The sequence below is a fragment of the Cordyceps fumosorosea genome (assembly GCF_001636725.1).
Source record: "Cordyceps fumosorosea ARSEF 2679 chromosome Unknown scaffold_1, whole genome shotgun sequence".
NCBI classification, from domain to species: domain Eukaryota; kingdom Fungi; phylum Ascomycota; class Sordariomycetes; order Hypocreales; family Cordycipitaceae; genus Cordyceps; species Cordyceps fumosorosea.
This window is the reverse complement of record NW_017387301.1, coordinates 2,287,895-2,307,370: the sequence shown is the minus strand read 5'-3', so window position 1 is coordinate 2,307,370 and position 19,476 is coordinate 2,287,895. Positions and strand designations below refer to the sequence as shown.

At 57.9% G+C, this 19,476-nt stretch overlaps 6 protein-coding genes across 6 annotated transcripts; 5 read left to right on the top strand and 1 right to left on the bottom strand.

Moving 5' to 3' along the window:
* Positions 1-175: 175 nt before the first annotated feature.
* ISF_00747 (hypothetical protein) lies at positions 176-3,517 on the top strand (the record flags this gene model as incomplete). The annotated part of the gene is made up of 3 exons (XM_018844354.1): positions 176-195; positions 275-460; positions 526-3,517. The coding sequence occupies 3 exons, from the start codon at positions 176-178 to the stop codon at positions 3,515-3,517; spliced, it is 3,198 nt and encodes a 1,065-aa protein (XP_018708804.1).
* Positions 3,518-4,547: 1,030 nt separating this feature from the next.
* Positions 4,548-5,282, top strand: ISF_00746 (hypothetical protein; the record flags this gene model as incomplete). The annotated part of the gene is made up of 1 exon (XM_018844353.1): positions 4,548-5,282. The coding sequence occupies one exon, from the start codon at positions 4,548-4,550 to the stop codon at positions 5,280-5,282; it is 735 nt and encodes a 244-aa protein (XP_018708803.1).
* A 978-nt stretch (positions 5,283-6,260) lies between these two features.
* On the top strand, positions 6,261-7,156 carry ISF_00745 (NAD(P)-binding domain protein; the record flags this gene model as incomplete). The annotated part of the gene is made up of 2 exons (XM_018844352.1): positions 6,261-6,710; positions 6,773-7,156. The coding sequence occupies 2 exons, from the start codon at positions 6,261-6,263 to the stop codon at positions 7,154-7,156; spliced, it is 834 nt and encodes a 277-aa protein (XP_018708802.1).
* A 1,056-nt stretch (positions 7,157-8,212) lies between these two features.
* On the top strand, positions 8,213-9,447 carry ISF_00744 (hypothetical protein; the record flags this gene model as incomplete). The annotated part of the gene is made up of 2 exons (XM_018844351.1): positions 8,213-8,642; positions 8,705-9,447. 2 exons carry the CDS (start codon positions 8,213-8,215, stop codon positions 9,445-9,447), a joined length of 1,173 nt encoding a protein of 390 aa, XP_018708801.1.
* Positions 9,448-12,005: 2,558 nt separating this feature from the next.
* ISF_00743 (hypothetical protein) lies at positions 12,006-14,657 on the top strand (the record flags this gene model as incomplete). Its single annotated transcript, XM_018844350.1, has 1 exon — positions 12,006-14,657. The coding sequence occupies one exon, from the start codon at positions 12,006-12,008 to the stop codon at positions 14,655-14,657; it is 2,652 nt and encodes an 883-aa protein (XP_018708800.1).
* Positions 14,658-15,177: 520 nt separating this feature from the next.
* Positions 15,178-18,038, bottom strand: ISF_00742 (hypothetical protein; the record flags this gene model as incomplete). Its single annotated transcript, XM_018844349.1, has 2 exons — positions 15,178-17,379; positions 17,436-18,038. The coding sequence occupies 2 exons, from the start codon at positions 18,036-18,038 to the stop codon at positions 15,178-15,180; spliced, it is 2,805 nt and encodes a 934-aa protein (XP_018708799.1).
* Positions 18,039-19,476: the final 1,438 nt, after the last annotated feature.

Sequence of the window (19,476 nt, the reverse complement as noted above, 5' to 3'; positions counted from 1 at the left end):
GTGCCGCCTGGAAATGCCCCATAAAAAGTTTGAACCGCTGCGACACACCGCCTGGCAGAAAGCCAACAGCCCGCCAAATTTTTGGATTTTGCCGTCCGCCCAATTTTTTGGCCAGCCAGTCGTCCCAGACAGCTATTTTTTTGATTTCAACCGCGAGATTGGCGACACCGGCAACATGTCTGCTCGCAAGCAAGTGTAAGTATAACTTCTGAGTACCGGAAAAGCCCGGAGACGGATTTTTGTGACGTTCAAGAGCTCAGGCTGACCCTCACAGCGATCCCCGTATCGGCGCCTTGATTCGCAATGGCCTACAAGAAAAGAAGAGAAGCTTCTTTGTCGTTGTTGGCGACCACAGCAAGGACGTGATTGTCCGACTGCATTATATCATGTCACGCGTCGATATTAAGCAGAACAAGTCGGTTCTGTGGGCGTACAAGAACAAGTTGTTGAACTTTACCAGGTATGCGACCACCCCATGCGGGCAGCCAAGTCTCTTCATTTCAGCTAATTCATATACCATTGCAGTCACAGAAAGAAGCGCGAGGCCAAGATCAAGAAGGAAATAAAACGAGGAATCCGCGAAGTCAACGACGAAGACCCGTTCGAGCTGTTCATCTCGCTACACAACATTCGCTACACCTACTACAAGGAGACGGACAAGATCCTTGGCAACACCTACGGCATGTGCATCTTGCAAGACTTTGAGGCCGTTACGCCCAACATCCTTGCGCGCACCATCGAGACGGTGGAGGGTGGCGGTCTGGTCATCCTGCTGCTCAAGGGCATGAACTCGCTGCGCCAGCTCTACAACCTGTCTATGGACGTGCACTCGCGGTATCGCACCGAGGCCCACGCCGACGTCGTCGCGCGCTTCAACGAGCGTTTTCTGCTCTCGCTCGGCGGCTGCGAGTCGTGCCTCGTCATCGACGACGAGCTCAACGTGCTGCCCATCTCGGGCGGCAAGGACGTCAAGGCGCTGCCGCCGCCGGACCGCGACGAGAGCACGACGCCCGCGCAGCGCGAGCTCGCGGCCGTCAAGGAGGACGTGCAGGACCGCCAGCCCGTCGGCGCCCTCGTCAACCTCGCCCGTACCGTCGATCAGGCCAAGGCCCTCCTCACCTTTGTCGACGCCATCGCCGAGAAGACTCTGCGCAGCACGGTGGCGCTGACGGCTGCCAGAGGACGCGGCAAGTCGGCGGCGCTCGGCGTCGCGGTTGCCGCGGCGGTGGCCTACGGTTACAGCAACATCTTCATCACGTCGCCATCGCCGGAGAACTTGAAGACGCTGTTTGAGTTTGTATTCAAGGGCTTCGACGCCCTGGGCTACGCCGACCACGCCGACTACTCCATCATCCAGAGCACGAACCCCGACTTCAACAAGGCTATCGTTCGTGTCAACATCCACCGCCAGCACCGTCAGACGATCCAGTATATTCGCCCGCAGGACGCCCACGTTCTCGGACAGGCCGAGTTGGTTGTCATCGACGAGGCTGCTGCTATCCCGCTGCCGCTTGTTCGCAAGCTGATGGGTCCTTATCTAGTCTTCATGGCCTCGACCATCAACGGTTACGAAGGTACCGGCCGTTCCCTATCGCTGAAGCTCATTAAGCAGCTGCGTGAGCAGTCGCGCACCGCTTCTGCCGGCGGTGCCGATACTGAGATTGCGGATCGCGCTACTGGACGTGCGGCCAAGGGAGAGGAATTCCAGGCTGGCCGTAAACTGCGTGAGATTACGCTTTCCGAACCTATCCGTTACGCCCAAGGTGACGGTGTTGAGAAGTGGCTCAACAAGCTGCTATGTCTTGACGCTCAGCTGCCCAAGGTCAAGGCCGGATCCCCGGATCCCTCCCAGTGCGAGCTCTGGAACATTAACCGCGATGCTCTCTTCTCTTTTCATCAGGTCTCTGAGGCCTTCCTCCAGCAAATGGTTGCGCTGTACGTGGCCAGCCACTACAAGAACACGCCCGACGACCTGCAGCTGATGAGTGACGCGCCCGCACACGAGCTCTTCGTTCTGACTGGTCCTCGATCCGACCAGGTTGGCAGGCTGCCCGAGCCTCTGTGCGTAATCCAGGTCGCCCTGGAGGGTAAGATTAGCCGAGAGAGTGTGCTGAACAGTTTGAGCCGTGGCCAAAGACCACACGGCGATCTTATCCCATGGCTCGTCAGCCAGCAGTTTCAAGACGAGAATTTCGCTACGCTATCTGGCGCGCGTATTGTGCGGATTGCCACCAACCCCGAATACATGTCCCAAGGCTACGGCTCCAAGGCGCTGGAGCTGCTCATCAACTACTACGAGGGCAAGTTCGCCAACCTGTCGGAGGATGAGGACCAGGCCATGGAAGACCGAGTCAGCAGAGCTACAGATGCTGAGCTTTCAAAGACGACACTGTTGGAAGACAAGATTACCGTACGCGACAAGATGCCGGCCTTGTTTACGGCGTTGGCGCAGAAGCGGCCGGAGAAGTTGGACTACATTGGTGTAAGCTACGGTCTTACCAAGGAGCTGCAAAAGTTTTGGAAGCGGTCTTTGTTTTCCCCTGTATACCTGCGTCAGACGGCCAACGATCTGACTGGTGAGCACACCTGCGTCATGCTGCGGCCTTTGGAGTCGGCGGATGATGGGAGCTGGCTCGGTGCATTCACACAGGATTTCCAGCGGCGATTTGCCTCGCTCCTGTCCTACCAGTTCCGCACCTTCAACGTGCAAATGGCTCTCAGCATTGACGAGGCTGCCGCCCAAGGCGCCAAGCTTGACGGCACCAAGACCGCGCCCCTTAGCAAGGAGGAGCTGGACCGTTTCATGTCGCCGTTTGACCTGAAGCGTTTGGAGTCGTACGCCAACAACATGCTTGACTACCACGTGATCCTGGACCTGCTGCCCACGATTGCCCACCTCTACTTCAACGGCAAGCTCAAGCAGGGAGTGAACCTGACGGGCATCCAGCAGGGCATCCTGATGGCCATGGGCCTGCAACGCAAGGACTTTGAGGCGGCGTCGCGGGACCTGACGGTGCCGGCACCGCAGCTGATGGCCATGTTCATCAAGATCCTGCGCAAGGTGACGACGCACTTTGCGGGGCTCGTGTCGGCGGCCGTGGACGCGGAGATGCCGCGGGCGCAGCAGGTGGGGGTGAGCCGCGCGGACGCGAGCGCGGCGCACGACGAGGACGAGGCGGCGGCCGTCGGCGACAAGTACGCGCCGCTGACGACGTCGCTGGACGACGAGCTGGCCGAGGGCGGCAGCGAGGCGCTGCAGCAGCTGCGCAAGAAGCAGCGCGAGATGATCGACTCGCTGCCGCTGGACCAGTACGCCATCGACGGCGACGCGCCGGCGTGGGAGGAGGCCGAGAAGCAGGTGCAGAGCGGCAAGGCCGGGCCGGGGGGCGTGGTGAGCGTCAAGTCGGGCAAGGCGAAGCGCAAGGCGGCTGGCGCGACGACGGCGAGTGAGGTGTACGAGGAGACGTTTGGCGACAAGTCGTCAAGAAAGAAGGCCAAGAAGGGAAAGAAGGCATAAAGGGAAGGGGCGAGACTCGTACCTCATTGGTTGAAAGAAGGATACATACATTGTGTTCGCTTCATCTACACGGCGTTTTCTCAGTTTCTATTTTCTGTTTCTGCTTTTTATAGGTTTATTGTTTGGGGCGGTGATCATGTAGACAACTGATTGTATATAACACACACTCAACGGGAAAAAGAAGCATGTTTGACCAAACCCCCCCTGTCTGGGAGCGATGATAGGATGTTCCGGCGCAGTTCTCGCTAACAGGAGCAACAACAACAGTGCCCCCCTTCCCTGTGTGACTTGTTCCGGGACCCGAAGTCTTGTACAACCCTTGGCATGGGAGAGGGGGAGGGGGCTGATACGGACGGCGACGCCCGCTCGCCCTCTTGCTGACTGTTCGATGCTCTTTGTCCAACATGTGTGACGAAGCGGTAAATTCGGAAGCTTGCATCTTCGTCGTGCTTTTCTTTTTCCTAGGTACCTATGGAAAGGGGGAATAACTAGGTGAGGAGGACAAGACGGAAGCAAGCAAACGCCTAGACGGCTCTCAGCTTGTGTTGCAGTTGCTGTGGCGTGTTAATCGGCTGGCTGGTGGCAGGTGCAAAGCGGGTGGTTTGTCGGTTGGTTGTTGCTGCTGCTGCTGCTGCTGCTGCTGCTGCCCTCCTCCATCAACCTCCACAACCATTGCGCATTTCTCTCCCTCAATATCACAACTGCTCCCGGGTCCTTTGTATTGGCTGAATTATGTTTTACAAGCATTTATTTATAGAGTGAACAAACAGCCCTCCCCGGTCTGGACGGAACATCCAGCACGTGGCGTTTGCCCGCGATCGGTGGATCGTTTTATAGGAGAAACAGCATCGACGACGACGACGACAAAATAATCGTACAAATCGGACCTCTCCAGCGTCAAAATCCGGCGAACAAAGGGCTGGTCCCGGCCCACAGAGCCCGGCTTCACCCCTCCTCCGAGGAGTACGCACACATCATCACCCAGAGTCAGGGCGCGGGCCACCCCCCATCCTCTTCCTCCCTCATCATCATGTGTCGGCCGGTGTTCTTTATCTGCCTGTACTGCGGCGCCCGCTACTTCTTCCTGTGGGAGGAGTGCGATCACTTTTGGGCGCGGTACCAGAAAGTCGTCTTTGAACAGGGCAACTGGGAGGATCGCCCGCGGGTGAGCCGGCGCGCGGACGAGCCGCCGGCGTGCGGCGGCGACGTGCAGCATCACCGCGACCGGGAGGCCCCGCTTGGCCGGTGCCCGCGGCTGCGAGAGTGCCCATCCTTGCGGCCGTACCTCTCCCAACAGAAGAAGCAGCGCCTGCGCACGCTGTCAAGGAGCCAGGGTGGCGGCGTGCCGATGACCGAAGACCAGATTCAAGACTTCTTCCAGCGCAGACGGCAGTGGAATTATGAGATTGAGAACTTTAGGAGGTTTCGGATGCCGGTACCGCCGGTGCCGCCGGGGGAGGTGGAGATGATGGGGAGGAGGGCGGCGGAGGCGGCGGTGGTTGCGGATACGAGGTGGTTGATGAGGAGGCAAGCCCGGGCTGCGGCGCCTGACGATGCAGACGATGCCGACGACGAGAAGGGAGAGGAGAAGGAGCAGGCCGAGAAGGAAGAACAGGAGGCGCAGGGACAGCCGGTGATGCAGTCGACGGGGGATCCGGCTGACGATTCCGGGGATGGGATCCCCCCAGAGAGCCTACTGTCTGAGACGACAGTACCGATGCTGCCGCTGTCGTCGAACCAGCAACCGACGACCGGCGCAGAATAGTTGTCGCAGAGCCAGAGCAGCACCAGCGTCGAGTCCGACTCCGACAGGGATACTTTGGATTCGGGCCCATCATACAAAGCAATCCGAAACCCCAAAGGGAAGGGTAACATGTCGCAATCTTCGGTCTAAGTAAGGGCCGTCGGGAGGTCAGCGCAGAGCGAGTTGGAAACAGAGACAGTTGGTTCTAGGTAATCATTACATGATCGCAGCAGAGATTCCGGAATGGAAGGAAGAAACACCGAGATCCATGACGACTTAGACGCAGCGTGGTTGGACAACCGGTACGCGTCGTTAGCCTATGCTGGATTCGGAGAGATATTTGCAGCGAGGACCTGGAGACTTTTTCATAACGCAGGAATACCCACATTTGACTATAGAAAGCGACGGGAACCATAGAATATCCCAGTTAATTATATATTGTGCTTATCTTGTTCCATGTGCTTCACTTGCAAGTGCAAAAAGCTCACTTCATCTTAGGGTCTCGTCGTAGCCCAGCGACCTTGTGGAGTATGTGAGAGCGCCGACGATGCGGACTTTAAGCCGTATCTGGGTCCGTTGAGCCAATTCATGTACACGTATGAGTAGGTAAGACTTTTTCATGTAATTGGACTTGTACAATGACGATCGCGTTAGCATACCTCACTAGTTGTAAGGAACGCGGGTTTGCATACAGCTCGCCCCAGTTTGTACTTGCTTCTGCATGGGCCGACAGCATTGCTGAGCTGGTGCGAAGGGTGAATCGTACAAGACGTAATAGGCATGTGGAATGACAGAAAGGACTGTTGGAAAAAGTTCAAACCGGCTCGTCCCCCCCCCCAGTCCTCGTTTTACTGATGCGGGGATATGCCGGACTTAGGACATAGCGAACTATACATGTCCATGACGCCGTCGAGGCGGCACTGAGCCCAGGCACCTTGAACTTGCAACTAGCATCTTGTACCGTGTTATTTACACTGCATACTATTACAACCCTTCACCATGTCGCAAGCCGCCTCTGGCATGTCGCCCGGGACCTTCACCACGCCCTCGCGGCCGCTGCGGTGGCTCATCACCGGGTGCTCCTCCGGCCTCGGCCTCGCTCTCGCCCGACACGTCCTCACCCGCGGCCACCAGCTCGTCGCCACCTCGCGCTGCCCCGAGAGCACCCCCGCGCTCGTCGCCGAGGTCGAGCGCGCCGGCGGGCGCTGGGCGCGCCTCGACGTGACGGACCCAGACTGCGGCGCGGTCCTCCAGACGCTGGAGGACGAGGAGGGCTTGGAGGTGGACGTGCTGGTGAGCTGCGCGGCGGCGTCGGTGCACTCGGTCGCGGAGGCGTTTACGGAGGAGGAGGTGCGCGCGCAGACGGAGCTGCTCTATTTCGGGCCGTTTCGGCTGGTGCGCGCGGCGGTGCCGCGGATGCGCGCGCGGAGGTTCGGCGTGGTGGTGCACGTGAGCTCCGGCGCGGCGCTGGAGGGCCGGGAGAAAAAAAAAAAAAAAAAGCAATGATCAAGGTGCTGGCCAAGGAGGTCGCCGCGTTCAACGTGCGCACGCTGACGGTGCATCTCGGCTCGCTCAACACAAACATGCCGGAGGCGGCGAAGGCGGGAAGCAGGCGGCTGCCGGGGGACTATGAGGGCAGCGTGGCGGAGGGGACGGTGGGAGTGATGAGGGATGGGAGGATGGTGCCGCGCGGGGACAAGGACAAGGCGGCGCGGCGCATCTTCGAGGTGGCGATGGGGGAGGGCGCGGGGAAGGGTCATGAGGGGGAGTTTTTCCTGCCGCTGGGCGAGGAGATGCCGGCGAGGATCAGGCTGGTGAGGGATCGGCTGGATCACTGCCTGGAAGTGTATGGGGATGTCTGTACGAGCATCGGGCTGGACGCGGGGGATGAGTAGAGAGATGGTCGATCGTTTATAGTAGTAAGGGTTTTTTGAAAGTAAGAGAGTTTGATTAGTTCTCTACAAGGCCTCATTCTTCCTAGGCCTTATCTTTTTAATAAATAAATAAGAATACGTATGAGTCTTTATCGCTAGTCTAAGTCAGGGCTTGGCAGCGTGGCAGGCGACACTAGATGTGCTCTCAGCTGCCCATAATGAAATGATTAGTTGAAACAGGCTATAAGTTACTGCATGTAGGATATCGAAAATGGACAATATGATTCCCTAAAAGTCCTTTTCTTTGAGTATGTAGGCAGGGTCTCATTGTGGGTGACTGTGGTTGCGAGACGTCGGGCAACTCGAGCATATCACCGAGATATTTTGTTCAAAAATTACACAAAACTCTAATACTTAAAATAAAACCTCGGGGTGTATCCTGGATGCTCTACCACTCGTGTCGTGTATGCTTCACGCAACACGCGATACTTGTACCATACCATTCTGCCTCACCTAACCACGATTCCGGCCGACGTCATTCGCCGACGCCGCCGAGGCCATCTGGCAGGGCGACGGATACCCCTGCGGAATAATAAGGCTAGTCTAGCTTCTAATCCTCAGTAATATCCCCTTTTTGTCGAGTAAGCAGAGGGATGAGTGGATGGATGGATGGATGGATGTGGCGGCCAAAACTGGGGAAGGGAAAAAGTCGATGGGAAAAAAGCCGCTCACGCCGGGAGGCGCGGGATGCCTCGATCTCGCTCATTCCGGACTTTTACGAGAAGAGATTTTTCCTCAAGTAGATTTCTTTTTCTTCTTGATTTTGAAATATATTTTCTCTTTTCTTCAGTAAATCTCTCCCTCGTTTAAACAACCCGGATAATCAGGGACGGAATTCGTTTCACCCCCGTATTAGCTCCAGGTCCAAGCGCCCCATAAAAAATTATCAGCAGTGTGCCCATTGCGCACATCGTCAATAACAAGACACGGCTTCTTCTCTCCCCTTCTGCTTCCCACGCGTCATTTTCCCCCTTCCTCCTCCCTCCTCTTCTTCTTCTTCCATCCCGTCCATCAATTATGCTGTCCTCTGCCATTGTCGGCGCCATTGCCCTCTGCGGCGCCGCATCGGCCGCCGTGGCCGCACCACCACCGCCCGGCATCACCCCGGCTCCCGTCCTGCAGCGTCGCGATCCCGCCGGCGAGCTCGATCCCTGGGTCAGCGTCAACGAGGACCCCTCGGCCACGACGTTCACGCCGAAGTGGACGACCGACGGCGAGGGCAAGTCGAGCCTCAAGGACGCCGCGCCGTCCAGCCTTACCGGCTCCGTCTTCTCCTTCACCACCCTCGGCGAGCCCACCACCACCACCGGCGACCCCCCGAACCCGACCGCCAGCAACAAGAAGGGCACCGGCGCCTTCTCGCTCTGCTCCGGCAAGGACAGCAGCGTCTCGCCCTTTTGCCGGCCCCGCGCCAACTCGACCCTCGAGCCGGGCAACGTCTACTACCGTGCGTTTGCTGCTCGTCCCCCGCTGATCCCGAACGCTTCGTCTAACCGGATTGTCATTTAGTCACCTGGGACCCCGAACACTACGCCAGCAAGCTCAACGAGTCCTACGCCCTCACCGTGCAGGTCAAGCAGCAGAACCGCACCACCAACGAGTGGGTGTTCCTGTCCGACTTTGAGCACGTCCAGGTGCCGGCCAAGCAGGGCTACTTCCCGCTCGACGTCACCGACGCGCTCCTCGACGGCCACGACACCAACAACATCACCGTCACGCTGCAGCGCCGCCTCAACGCCACCATCGGCGACCCGGACGACGTCACCGCCGCCTACCCGCTGCACGTCGCGCGCTTCAAGTTCCCCGCCAAGGCGCCCAGCCGCATCAACACGCCCGGCGCGCTCGCCATCGCCCTGCCGGTCGTCTTCGGCACCATCCTGCTGCTCGTCGTCGGCCTGTGCCTGTGGAACAGGAAGACGCGCCGCATCCACCTCGGCGACATCATCCCGCGCAAGGGCGGCCGCGGGGGCTACTCGGGGCGTGCGGAGCGTCGCCGGCGCATGTTTGGCGGCGCTGCGGCGACGACGGATGCCGACCACGATATCCAGCTGGGCAACGGCTTCCCGGACGACGGCCCCGCGTATCGCGATGCCCCGGCGCAGCAGGGAGGAAGAGGCGGTCGCCGCGATAGCCTGGACAGCCTGGCGGAGTCGCCGGTGCACGACAGCTTCCAGCAGCAGGGCACCACGGGCGGCCGCAACGCGTTCCGCGACGAGATGGATCGTCAGCAGCATGAGCGCGGTGGTCTGTAGAGGGCGCAGATGTCAACCTCGAACACGAGAGAAGAACTTGTGAAAATATTTTCAGGAAGAGGAGGAAACATGCAAGGAAGTCAGAAATTGTGTGAAAATACAGTGCTACCATCATAGAAAGGCGTTGGGACGGTCATGATTGAAATTTTTGTACTTGGCATTTTTCTACCATGCTGACTGTTTCAACGATTTGTTTAATTTTTCTCTCCTTGAATAATGACGCGGAAGAAGAATATGAAGTCAATCCACTATTGACTGCTGCAATTAATCCTACAAAAGACGGGATCATGGCGGGAGACGACTCCCACTGTCAAGGGGGCCGCGCGGGGGAGACGACGCAAGGGGGGACACAGGGCGGGCAACGGATGAACCAACCCTTTAGAAGGGAAAAGAAGAGATGATTTGGGGATTGATAGTTTTGTCGTAGCAGAAGTTGGTGTCGAGTTCCCGTTTTGTCCTTGAAACTGTTGGTTCTGCATAGTTCGAGATAGTAACTCGTACTGGGGAGCAGCACCGGGTCTCTGATATGCAGTACAGCCACCGTCGTTTTGTCGTCGGCGGGAGAGACGTACTGGTCTTGTTATTTGCAATCAATCTCATTCTTCTTCTTCTTCATTCTTCCAATTTTTTTTTTTTCAAACAAAAATTGATGACGCAGCAAGCCAGCCACCTTCCAAGACTCTTGTCCGCTGCGGACGCGGGCGCAGGTGCTGGCTGGTGCTGCAACAGGACCAAGAAAGAAGTCTTGGTCGCGGAAGCTGACGGCGGCTTGTCAGCTCGCAGACTCATCCATAATTGCTTCTTTTTTTCCTCTTTTTCTTTTCTTTTTTCTTCTTCTCTGCATATTTTACAAACGGCGCCTGACATGCATGCGAGCAAACGTTTTCGGCCCCCCGCTGCTTGCCCCTGTCTGTCCCTTGAATGATGTCTCTGTATTTCCCTTGGCGCCACGCATCCGCAGCTCCTTTTTTTCAAATTTATTTCTTCAATTGTTTCCCATCACCCACCAGCCCTTTTGACTTTGAAGAAACCTGCCATGGCATCGAGATCTAGATATTGTTAAAGGAGGCCATCCAGTAGTCACCTGGTCGAAAACGTGCATTCCAGCTCCCCCTTCCCAGGGTGGATATAGGTCATGTTTTCCCAAGCCCGAGCCCAGGACCCCTGGAAATCCATGTCCATCACTGCTTCTTTTGAACTTTTCCAAGGCCCCCCTCCGCCCCGTATTGGCCAAGCAAAAGATCGTCTGGTGGTGGCTCGTGTGCATGAGGACAGACAGGACTCGGGAGGCAGTGTCCGGTGAGACTATCCGGTGAGAGTCCCAAACTCCACGTAGAAAGAATCAATCGTCAGATTTGTTATGAGGTAAATAACTAGTCAGAGACTTGTCTCGTGCTTTGTCAGAGAATTAATCCCATGTCATGGCAGTTTTTTGACGAGGAGTCTCTCCACGCTGACGCTGGGACCTGATCTCCATCTCCCACGTCACTTATAATTAGTAGCGAAAACCATGTAACAAGAAAGGGCAAGGTTTATAGCCAAGGGCTTGGTGCTGGCTGGTCCACGTTTCTGTGGGAATCAGCCACTAACTGACACGTAAATGCTTGCGACTGCCGCCCATCACTATTAGACGTCCATCTGCCAAGGAGATCTTTGGCCTCATTGGAAGTTTTGTGTCTCTTTGATTATTGACAGTGAAACCGAACATATGACGAACGATGCTAGTTTGCTGTCATGAGGAGTCGCCTGCAAGGACAAAACCAATGTCTGGGGCTGAGTGTTGCCAATTGCTGATACTGTCTCGGACTGGTCTTCTTCGCGAGAGGTTTATAGAGGTAGAAAAACATGAAGCACATCATCTAGTCACTTACGGCCAACGTACTTGCTTCAAGGCTGCCGCAATGTTGGTTTACCCGCGGCAGCCTTGACACAAGAGGCTCAGCAATACCCTTGCCAATGTCTCGTCTGGTTTGCTAACTACCTGTAACTAACTAGTTAGCAAGCAAGTATTCGTACCAGTGGTAATATACTAGTTGAAGGAATGCGGCCACACTAATGAATCTGCTTGACTTGGATCCCCTTTCTAGATTTGGCCCCTGCGACTCGGCAATTTCCCCTGCTCTGGCGCAACCACCACCAATAAACTGCTCAGTCAGTCAGTCGGTCAGTTGGCCAGTCTTAACATTCGAGTTTCCCGCAACAGACATCTGATTCATCTTCTCTTTCTGTAACCACTCTTGCGTTGATAGTGCCCTCTACTTGTTGTCCAGGTACCGACACGGCCGGTTCCAAGCACAACTACTTGCGACTTACAAAGTCCCTCTTTCGAAGTCTATACAACCGAACCCCACGACCACGTTCTCACAGATTGAACCACGGAAGAACCACTTCTCATCTCAGCGTAATCACCGAGCCGCCTTGCCAAGTCGGTCGCCGAGAACCCTGCCTCTCCTCTTTGCCTACCAGTAGAGGCCAGACCCCTTCTCAACGTATAACTACCACTCTGCGTGTCTACTAGCGACGACCTTCCCTGTTCGGACCCCCTGACGCACTCCAAAATGAACCCGGCCACGCTGCTGGCTGTGAGGCCCATGCACCCGCCCGCCTTTGAGACGATCCCGGAGCTTGCCCCGGTCCTTGAATACGCCAGCGGCGGCGCTAACACGACCAACAATTACCGTTCCCCTTTGTCCTCCTTGTCCTCCTTCTCTCCTGCACGCAACAGCAGCACATTCGCACTGCATCTTCAGAACGACGTCGACGAGGACACGCGCGTCGAGAAACGCTCCTCGTTGTCGTCTGCCGGACCAGCGCCGTCGCTCGCCCGGTCGCAGCCCCCGCAGCTCCCGCCGCTCAACACCGGGCTTCCCCTTTCGGCGTATCCCATGTACCCCGGACTGCAGACTTCTCGGGGCACCGCCGCCATGGCCAGCACGAGCACCGCAACCACCGCAACCACCACCACCAGCGTGCCATCTACAACTACCACAGTCATGACTACCACCACCACAGCAGCCGGCCGCCGAGGGCAGACGCCGAGGCCGCTCAACCGCCCACGCAAGATATCTACGTCCCACGCACGCGACAGTTCCTTCGTACCTACGAGAACTTCCTCCTCTTCCTACGAGACGCCGCCTTCACCGCAGCACTACACGGCCCCGTACCAGTCACCAACCACCGCCGGCTCGCCCACCACGTCCCTGATCCCCCGCCCCCGGCAGAGGCCCGCACCGACGTCCCCCAACGAGCTCTTCGGCACGCTCCCCGGCGAGGTGCTCGATGTCATCCTCGAGTGGCTCCAGGCCCTGCACCTCGACCCCCCGTCACCCTCATCCTCCTCCGGTGGCGGCCCCCGCAGCTGCGCGACCTGCTGGGCGCGCGACCTCTGCAGCCTCAGCCTCGCCTCCCGCCGGTGGTCCGCGCCCGCCCGCGCCGCGCTCTACCGCGACGTGCAGCTCGTCGGGCCCGACTCCGCCGCGCACCGCAAGCGCTTCCGCCTCGCCCAGGGCTGCCGCATGACGCTGCTGCGGCGCACCCTCCGCGCCAACCCGGGCCTCGCCGCGACCGTCCGCTCCCTGCGCGTGCCCGCGCCCACCGGCGAGACCTGCGACGACAAGCCCGCGGCGGCGGGCGGGATGTCGCCGCGGGAGGCGTACGAGAGTCGCGTCGCGGCGCTGGTCATGGCCTGCCCGAACTTGGAGGTGCTGGCGGGCCCGGCGGTCGCTGCGTACGAGCACGGCCGGTTCGACCGCATCACGCACGCCTTGTCAACGCGGACGAAGCTGAAGACGATGAACTGGCGCATCGGGCCGACCACGACCACCACCGGCGGCCGCTCGCCGTCTAAGCCGGACCCCTCGTCCTCGCGCCGCGGCGGCGGCAACGGCGTCTTCGCCTCCGCGCTCGCCGCGATGCTGCCCCCGGCACCGCCGCCGCCCCTCGACGCCGCGCAGGAGACCGCCTTCCTCGGCTGCCACCGCGCCTGGACTTCGCTGACCAGCCTGTCCGTGCACTGCCTGCCCGGCGCGCCCCTCGCGCCCGCCACGCTGCTGCAGCGCGCGCTCACCTGCCTCCCCGGCCTGCGCCACCTGCACCTGTGCGGCCTGCCCGCCGACGCCTTCTCCGACGCCGCGCTGCTCGCCCTGCCCGAGCTGCGCTCGCTCACCCTCTCGCACGTGCCGGGAGTCAGCTCCCGCGGGCTGTCCGCGTTCGCGACCCGGCCCAACAGCCGCGGCCTGCGCGTGCTGCGCCTGCGCCACGCGCCGCTGACGTCCCTCCCGGCGCTCGCGAGGCTGCTCTCGCACCTGCCGCGCCTGGAGGACCTCGCGGTCGTGCAGGACTTTGCGCCGCTGATGCCCTCGGAGGATGCGGATGGCGGCGGGGCGTTTGCGCTGTGGATGATGCCGTACCTGGCGAGTCGCACGCTGGTGCGCCTGCACTGGGACGTGGCGGCCGGCACGGGCGAGGTCAGCGACGCGGACGACATACTGGCGCGCAGCGTCGAGGCCGGCGGGTTCCCCGCGTTGCGAGCGCTGCGCGCCCCGAGCGACCCGGGCGGCATCTTCCAGCAACTCTGCCGGCCGCTCGAGGTGGTCGCCACGTCGGCGGACCGCATCTGGGCCAACGGCGGGCGCTGCGGCAGCAGCCACGGGCGGTCGGCCAGCGTGAGCAGCGGCGGCGGCAGCGGCAGCGGCGGCTTCTTCGGACATCACCCGTCCAAGCTGCCCAAGTCCGCGACCGCGCCCTCGCTACCATCTTCCTCCTCGGACCCGTTCGGGGCCGCGGCCCCGCACGAGCCCCACGCCACGGACCTCCGCGCCGCTCGTATCGCCGCCCAAGCCCGCCTGGACGACGCGCGGCCGCGCCACCGCTTCCGCGTCCAGGTGCACTCCCAAGAGGGCCTGCTGGTCGACGACTTTGGCCTCGCCGGCTACGTCGGCACCGTCGGCAGCCCCATCCGCTACTGCCTGTCGCCCGATCCGGGCGCGACCGACGCCCGCGGCGGCCTCGTCGACGTCTCGCACCTCACGAGCCCCGGCGGCGAGCTCCCGTCGTGCGACGGGGATGACGAGGCTGGCGGCGGCGTGGCGGCGGCTGGGTGCACCGGGAGCTGGAACTGGCGCGAGGGCGTGGTCGTCGCGGACAGGAAGGAGAAGGAGACTTGGTGGCACACGGAGCGCGGACGGTGGGTTCGTCCTCGGCTCGACTGAGGAGGAGAATGAGTCGTTATGTAAAAGCTGACGACGACACCATCAAGAAAGAGAAGGGCCAGTCAAAGAAAAGAGTCCCCGCAGAGTGAATACGAACCACGCTCTGCATGTGCATGGGGTGGACCAAAACCTTGCACGAACGCACATTTCCTATCCAGTTTTATTGGCCAAGATACCACTACCATAATTTTTCTGTATTTTAATAGCTCATAATAGACGGCACCGGTTGCTGTTGTTTCGTCATTAAGCTTTTTAGCCTCACCGAGTGCCAGATGCCTATATGGAAAGATGCTATGGGTGGAGAGCATGGCCTTCCCAACTATAAGTCGGATTCGTTTCGGCCATATTAATTTAAAATTGCACTACCTAATTAATAATAGATGCCAGTTTATGATCCGAGTCAAAGTGCCATATCTGCTATGTTGTATGCTGTATATTCCAAAAGATGAATGATATGTCCAAAATCCCAGTACTAAAACAGAAATAGTCAAGAAATGAAAAAAAATGCAGTCGTCTTGCATCAGAAAAAGAAACCCTTCTTTTTCGCGGGCTTCTTCTCCTTCTCCTTCCCTTTAGGCTTCTCGTCCTTGCCTCCCGCAAGAATATCGTCAAACGTAGCTCCAGAAGTGGCCGCCACTGTGTTGGGTGTGCCTGTTCTTGGCGGCATCATGCCAATGAGGTTAGAACCAGACACGCTGCGGCTACCCATAAAGGCACTCTGGGGGCGCGGGCCAAGCGAGCTGCTTCTCTGATGTGGGCCGAAGAGGCTGGCAGGCGGATCCATAGCCAGAGGCTCCAGGCCGATGAGGATGCTCGACCGGTATGCACTGTTTGCACGGGCACGGCCTGGCGAGAGGTTGCGGGGGCCGCCTGTCAGTGGAGGTGTTCCGAGAGGCGGCGATGGCGTGCTGGGACCAGCAACTTGAGACTGGTTTCCGAGGATGCCGTCGCCACCCTCGAAAATCGCTCGTGGCGGTTCTAGAGGTGACATGACTGCCTCCGGCGGTGGCCGATCGTCCCCATCCAACCCTTCCCATTGCTTGGCCGCAAGCCAGCAATGGCTTCGGTGATATGTGGCTTCCACACTGTACATAACAGCGTCTGCCGACAGCTCGACTACGCCACCACCGCCAGCTACCTCGTACCACATCTTGCGGACCTGGCCATCTTCCGCCCATGGGGGTTGGCCCATAGGAGGCTGGCACAAGAAGTACTCCGTTCCCTCGGTGTGCTTGAGGCCGGGCGCATCCACAACTAGCATAGGGAGTGACTGAAGGACGGCATAGAGGAAAATCCAGTAGCCAATTCGCTGGTCAACAAGGTCCTGCTTCATCTTGCCCTTTGCTTCTCGGCTCTCGAATTCCTTGAACTGGTCGAGGAATGGGAGTTTGATGCTGTTGGTATCATAGTTGTAGGCCTTGTTCAAAATGAGAAGCAACTCGTGCTCCTTGAGCTTCTTGTCGAATTTGGCTTGATCCTTGGCGGACAGGTTGGCGTACGTTTCATGAATAGCTTGAACCGTCGGCAGCTGAGGCAAGTCGAATGGAATTGGCGGCAGAACAGGCGGTCTTGAACGATCGTACTCAGACATGATATTTCTAATCGCCGATCTTGTAATCTTGTCGGGATCGGACGACAGCTCCGGTGTATGGTCGATGACTCTAGAGGTCAAGTCGGTTCTATCCACGAGCAAGTCGTACAGAGCACACATATCTGAGTAGAGCATTTTTAAAACCAATCGGTTCAAGCCGCTCTCCATGAAAGGGTTCTTCTTGCTGCTGGCCTTGGGAGGCCAACTGCCAAACGTAGATTTGTAGTAGCTGAGCATGAACGATCGCATTCGGGTGAACGAATTCCGCCAAAGTTTGAATCTGATATTCCGCATCTCGGTGATTGACGTCGAATTTGCGATGCCTGCAAAAATCGATGGGAACTCGAACTGTTCAAGATAATCGTTGACATTTTGTTGGCGGTTCACCAGGTCAATGTGGGCGCGTTCAAGACGCTGCCGAGTGCTTGGAGAGACTTTGTCGAATAGTGGAAGACGAAGATCGATAATGGCAGAGTATTTGCCAGCAGCATGAGCAAATGCTTCATTGTACAGCTCAATGTTTCTCATGCGCTCGCCCAGAATGAGTGCCTCGACAGTCTTTTCGCGGCTGTGTCTGCAGTCAGATAAACCCAGATGGTCGCAATAGAAGCTGAAGCTCATATCAACAGCATTGCCGAACCCTGTTCCATCAAATCCAGCGAAGCTGTACTCCTCCAAAAGTTCCGCGATCTCCAAAAAGGCAAGGAAGACAGTTGGTCGTGTCTTGGTACCAACTAGAGGCTGACCAGTAAGGAAGGCAAACAAGTTGCGGATGGCTATCAGGCGATCCTGTTCATTATCACCGCCTTGACCGGGCGCGACTAAATGTGTTGAAGCCGAAGGACGCGCTACCGGCAGGTACAATTTTAGTTCACCCGAATAATCCTCAGATGAGGCTGTCGGCGGGGACTGCATGCGACTGGCATCGTCAACGGACAAGCTATCTCTGCCACCGAAGCTCCTGGAACGGGGATGGCCGATCGCTGCAGCCATTTCTGAAGCTAGCAACTCGTTGAAGAGATATGACGAGCTGATGGTGAATTCAGGCACCTTGAAGCTAGGCCCACGGCCACTACTTCTAGGATATAGGTAGACGAGCACATCACCGCTTTCATTCCACAACTCAGGGACCTAGTAGGGCCAAAGTTAGTGTCAAGCCATCGCTTCGCCATCCTACGATACTTTACCTTTTCAGCGTTCTTTAGAAGCGAGGGATTATATTCAGAGGTGGTCTCTTCAGTCATGATCCAAGCTTGCATCTTGGCATTCGGTGAAGAAACGTCGCCAGAGTTTGATCTTGATCGGCCACCAGGCATCCAGCTCTTACGAAGTCGGCCTCGATTTGGGCTTTGATTTGCGCTCTTTGGCGAGGGTCCTCGTGAGACTGGTCGAGGAACAGGAGGCGGTGGCATGGCTGGTGGTGCGCCTATTTCCGTTACTGAGAGTGTTGGATGCGACGAAACGCTTCGGCCCCGCGGCTCGGAGAGGGGCATAGTTGCACTGGCTCTGATACCAGGCACCGGGATCGAGGGACCAGCTTGGTATGAGTTTGCGCGCGGTCGCTTCAGGCTGTCTGAGCTCTTCCGCAGCTTCCGTGGGCCACGAAGATCGCCAGTCTCCCCGTCTGGAGAGTCATTTCGTGAAGGAGGATCTTGAGATGAGGCTTCTTCATGTGGTGAGAGCTGAAATTCAGCACTAGACTGAGCAGCGAACGCTGTAGCGCTGGCTATTTGAGGCTGGTCATCGATGCCGAGCACGCTGTGCGGAATTTCGGTTCCGAGTGCAGGCATGGTGGCGCTCTGCGGCAGGAGGGTTTCTGGAGAGGAGAAAATGTTGCTGTTGGCAAAGAAAGGCTCGCCTCCGGACAGGGGAAGCGATGACAAGGATCGCGCGGAGTCAGCAGTGAGAGGAAGTTCGAGAGGGATGACGGGCGGCGAGTGCCTCGAATCGTATTCTTTATAGGGCGGAGGGGGCGGTGTTGTGGTAGGGGAGACTTTTGCGTCTTCCGAGAGAGCAGCAACTGGCTTTCGCCGAATGCTGGCCGAGGCCAAATCTGGTGCTGATGAAGAAGATGTGAGCAAGGGGAGTAAGGAGGAGAGGCGCTCGCCCCATTTCCGCGATTTATTATTGGAAGCGTTTCTAGGGGGAGATGGCGGGAGCGGTTCGCTAGGAGGGTTGCAACTGTTTCCAAGTTTCACAGCATGGCTCATTCGTCTGGGGGAGCCACTATCCTGACGTTGGAACATATCATAGCTGGGTTTGCGGCGACATGGCGATTTCGTAGGACTTTCGGATTCGGCGGGCGAGGGAGGAAATTGTTGACTTCTGACGGGGAAAAGAGAAAGAGAAGAGGAAGAATGATGGAGCGTGTCTGCTCTCCAAAACTTACTTGAGGTCATTATGGGCGACTATGACCAAGCCTCTATGCCAGTAAAACATGTAGTAAAAAGCCCAAGCAAAATGACAGTTGTAAGAGAAAAAAAGTTCCAGGAGAGCAATTTTCCCTAAAAGAAGAGCCACGGCAAATGATAAGTCAGACACGGTCCATTGACAAGCAACAATAGATGGGGGCAGTGCGTGACTGGGTTGATCGACAGGCATACGGCTTCAAGAATGCTGCGCTTTACTACCAGCTGGAGCACTGACTAGCAGCGTCAGGGCAGCAGTCTAGACGCTGGCAAAAGCAAAGACCGACACCAAGAAACACAGCACAGGTCGAGGCGCGCCGCGTGGCAAAAGGGCCAAGCAGGCACACGAGGAGCTTCCGTCATACGCTGCGTATTCACGGACCGCTGCAGGGCAACGGCAACAGGCTGCGCCCGCCAGATGGGGAAGCGGGTTGGCCGGCACAGGAAACAAGGGGGTACCTGTGTGGGCGATTCTGCTAAGCACGTACAAGAAGCCGAGAAATGCTGCGCTTTCGTAACTATCTCTCAACCGTAAAGTTGTGGACGGATCTCCGGCAGACTGGTCTGGCGTTGGAGACGGTGGAGACGCGATGACGTCTGGCGGGAGGGAGACAAAGAGGGAATAAAAGAGAAGAGCGCAGGGAGAGAGGGAGGTTGTGTCCAAGGGGTCAGGCGGAATGCAGGGGGTTAAGAAATCGAGTCTGGCAAGAAGCAAAAAAGGAAAGAAAGGGAAAGATAAATGAGGAGATGTGGGAGGCAGGGATCGCTGCTGGGAGTCTTTTTATTTTACCAGCACCATATCTGTTTGCCGCTTGCAGTG